The 870-nt window shown below is 36.7% G+C and overlaps 1 protein-coding gene across 1 annotated transcript in view; it reads right to left on the bottom strand.

Annotated features, from left to right (window-relative positions):
• Positions 1–870, bottom strand: part of CDH17 (cadherin 17, LI cadherin (liver-intestine)) — an 81,226-nt gene that overhangs the window by 65,725 nt on the left and 14,631 nt on the right. The window contains exon 2 of the mRNA XM_008592216.1: positions 367–437. Coding sequence (XP_008590438.1) covers positions 367–417 — 51 coding nt within the window. The 5' untranslated portion in view covers positions 418–437. The remainder of the gene's footprint in view (positions 1–366; positions 438–870) is intronic.

Raw genomic sequence — 870 nt, 5'->3', positions numbered from 1 at the left:
AAAAGAAAAGGCAAGATTAAGAGACTTAGACTAATACATGTACAGGATCAGTATAATTTCTTCCAGATTCTCCCTAGATACACATGAAGGTCTAGAAATGAATAGGTAGATTTGTTTTAAATTTGTCCATTAAGTGGTGTCATTTTTAAGAGCTGAGGAGAAAGTACCTCCCCCTGTGGAAGAACAGACATATGATTTGTAGCCATTTAACTGAAAATGTCACATAGGGACAAACTAGGTATCCACTCTATACAGCAATTTAATTTTGATAGGCCACCTTTTTTGAGTGATGATAATGGGGTATGGGGTAGAAGGATGGCAGAAAATATTCTAGTAAATGGACAGAATACCACCCTCCTCTCTTACCAAATAAAGTGCAAGAAGACACAGGGAGTGAAGATGGGCTTGAGTCATCATGGTATTCCCTATTTAAACTCCTGTGAATAAAACAGAAATAAAAGTGATTAGTTACCAGCCTGTCAAAATCACGTCTTTCCAACAGTAAGAATCCCTGGATGATATTCAGCTATAAACCTAGTGAAACAGGGTCCCTAAAGGCCAGCCTCTCCTTGCATAGAACAGCTCATTTTTCCCAAAGTTTCACAATACCTCATCCATAGCAATGCACAAGTCAACATCTCAGAACAAGCTCACGGTAATTCCGTTTCTTTAACTGTTCCTCTCTGTTATAATCTTCTTCATTTAAGAGTCTTAAGTGGTAGACAATAAGTATTATTTTCACTCTTATTATATGAATGGGGAAGATATGTTTTGGCAAATGCCAGGATAACTAGATATAAAAATTTTAGTGGTTCTGATTCAAAACTTCAAATATATGAGATTCCTCAAGTGGAAAGAGCCCAAGAATGT

This window comes from Galeopterus variegatus, unplaced genomic scaffold, assembly GCF_000696425.1.
Source record: "Galeopterus variegatus unplaced genomic scaffold, G_variegatus-3.0.2 Scaffold7687, whole genome shotgun sequence".
Classification (NCBI taxonomy): Eukaryota; Metazoa; Chordata; class Mammalia; order Dermoptera; family Cynocephalidae; genus Galeopterus; species Galeopterus variegatus.
Note: the sequence above shows the minus strand (reverse complement) of the source record. Positions and strands in the feature narration are given on the sequence as shown.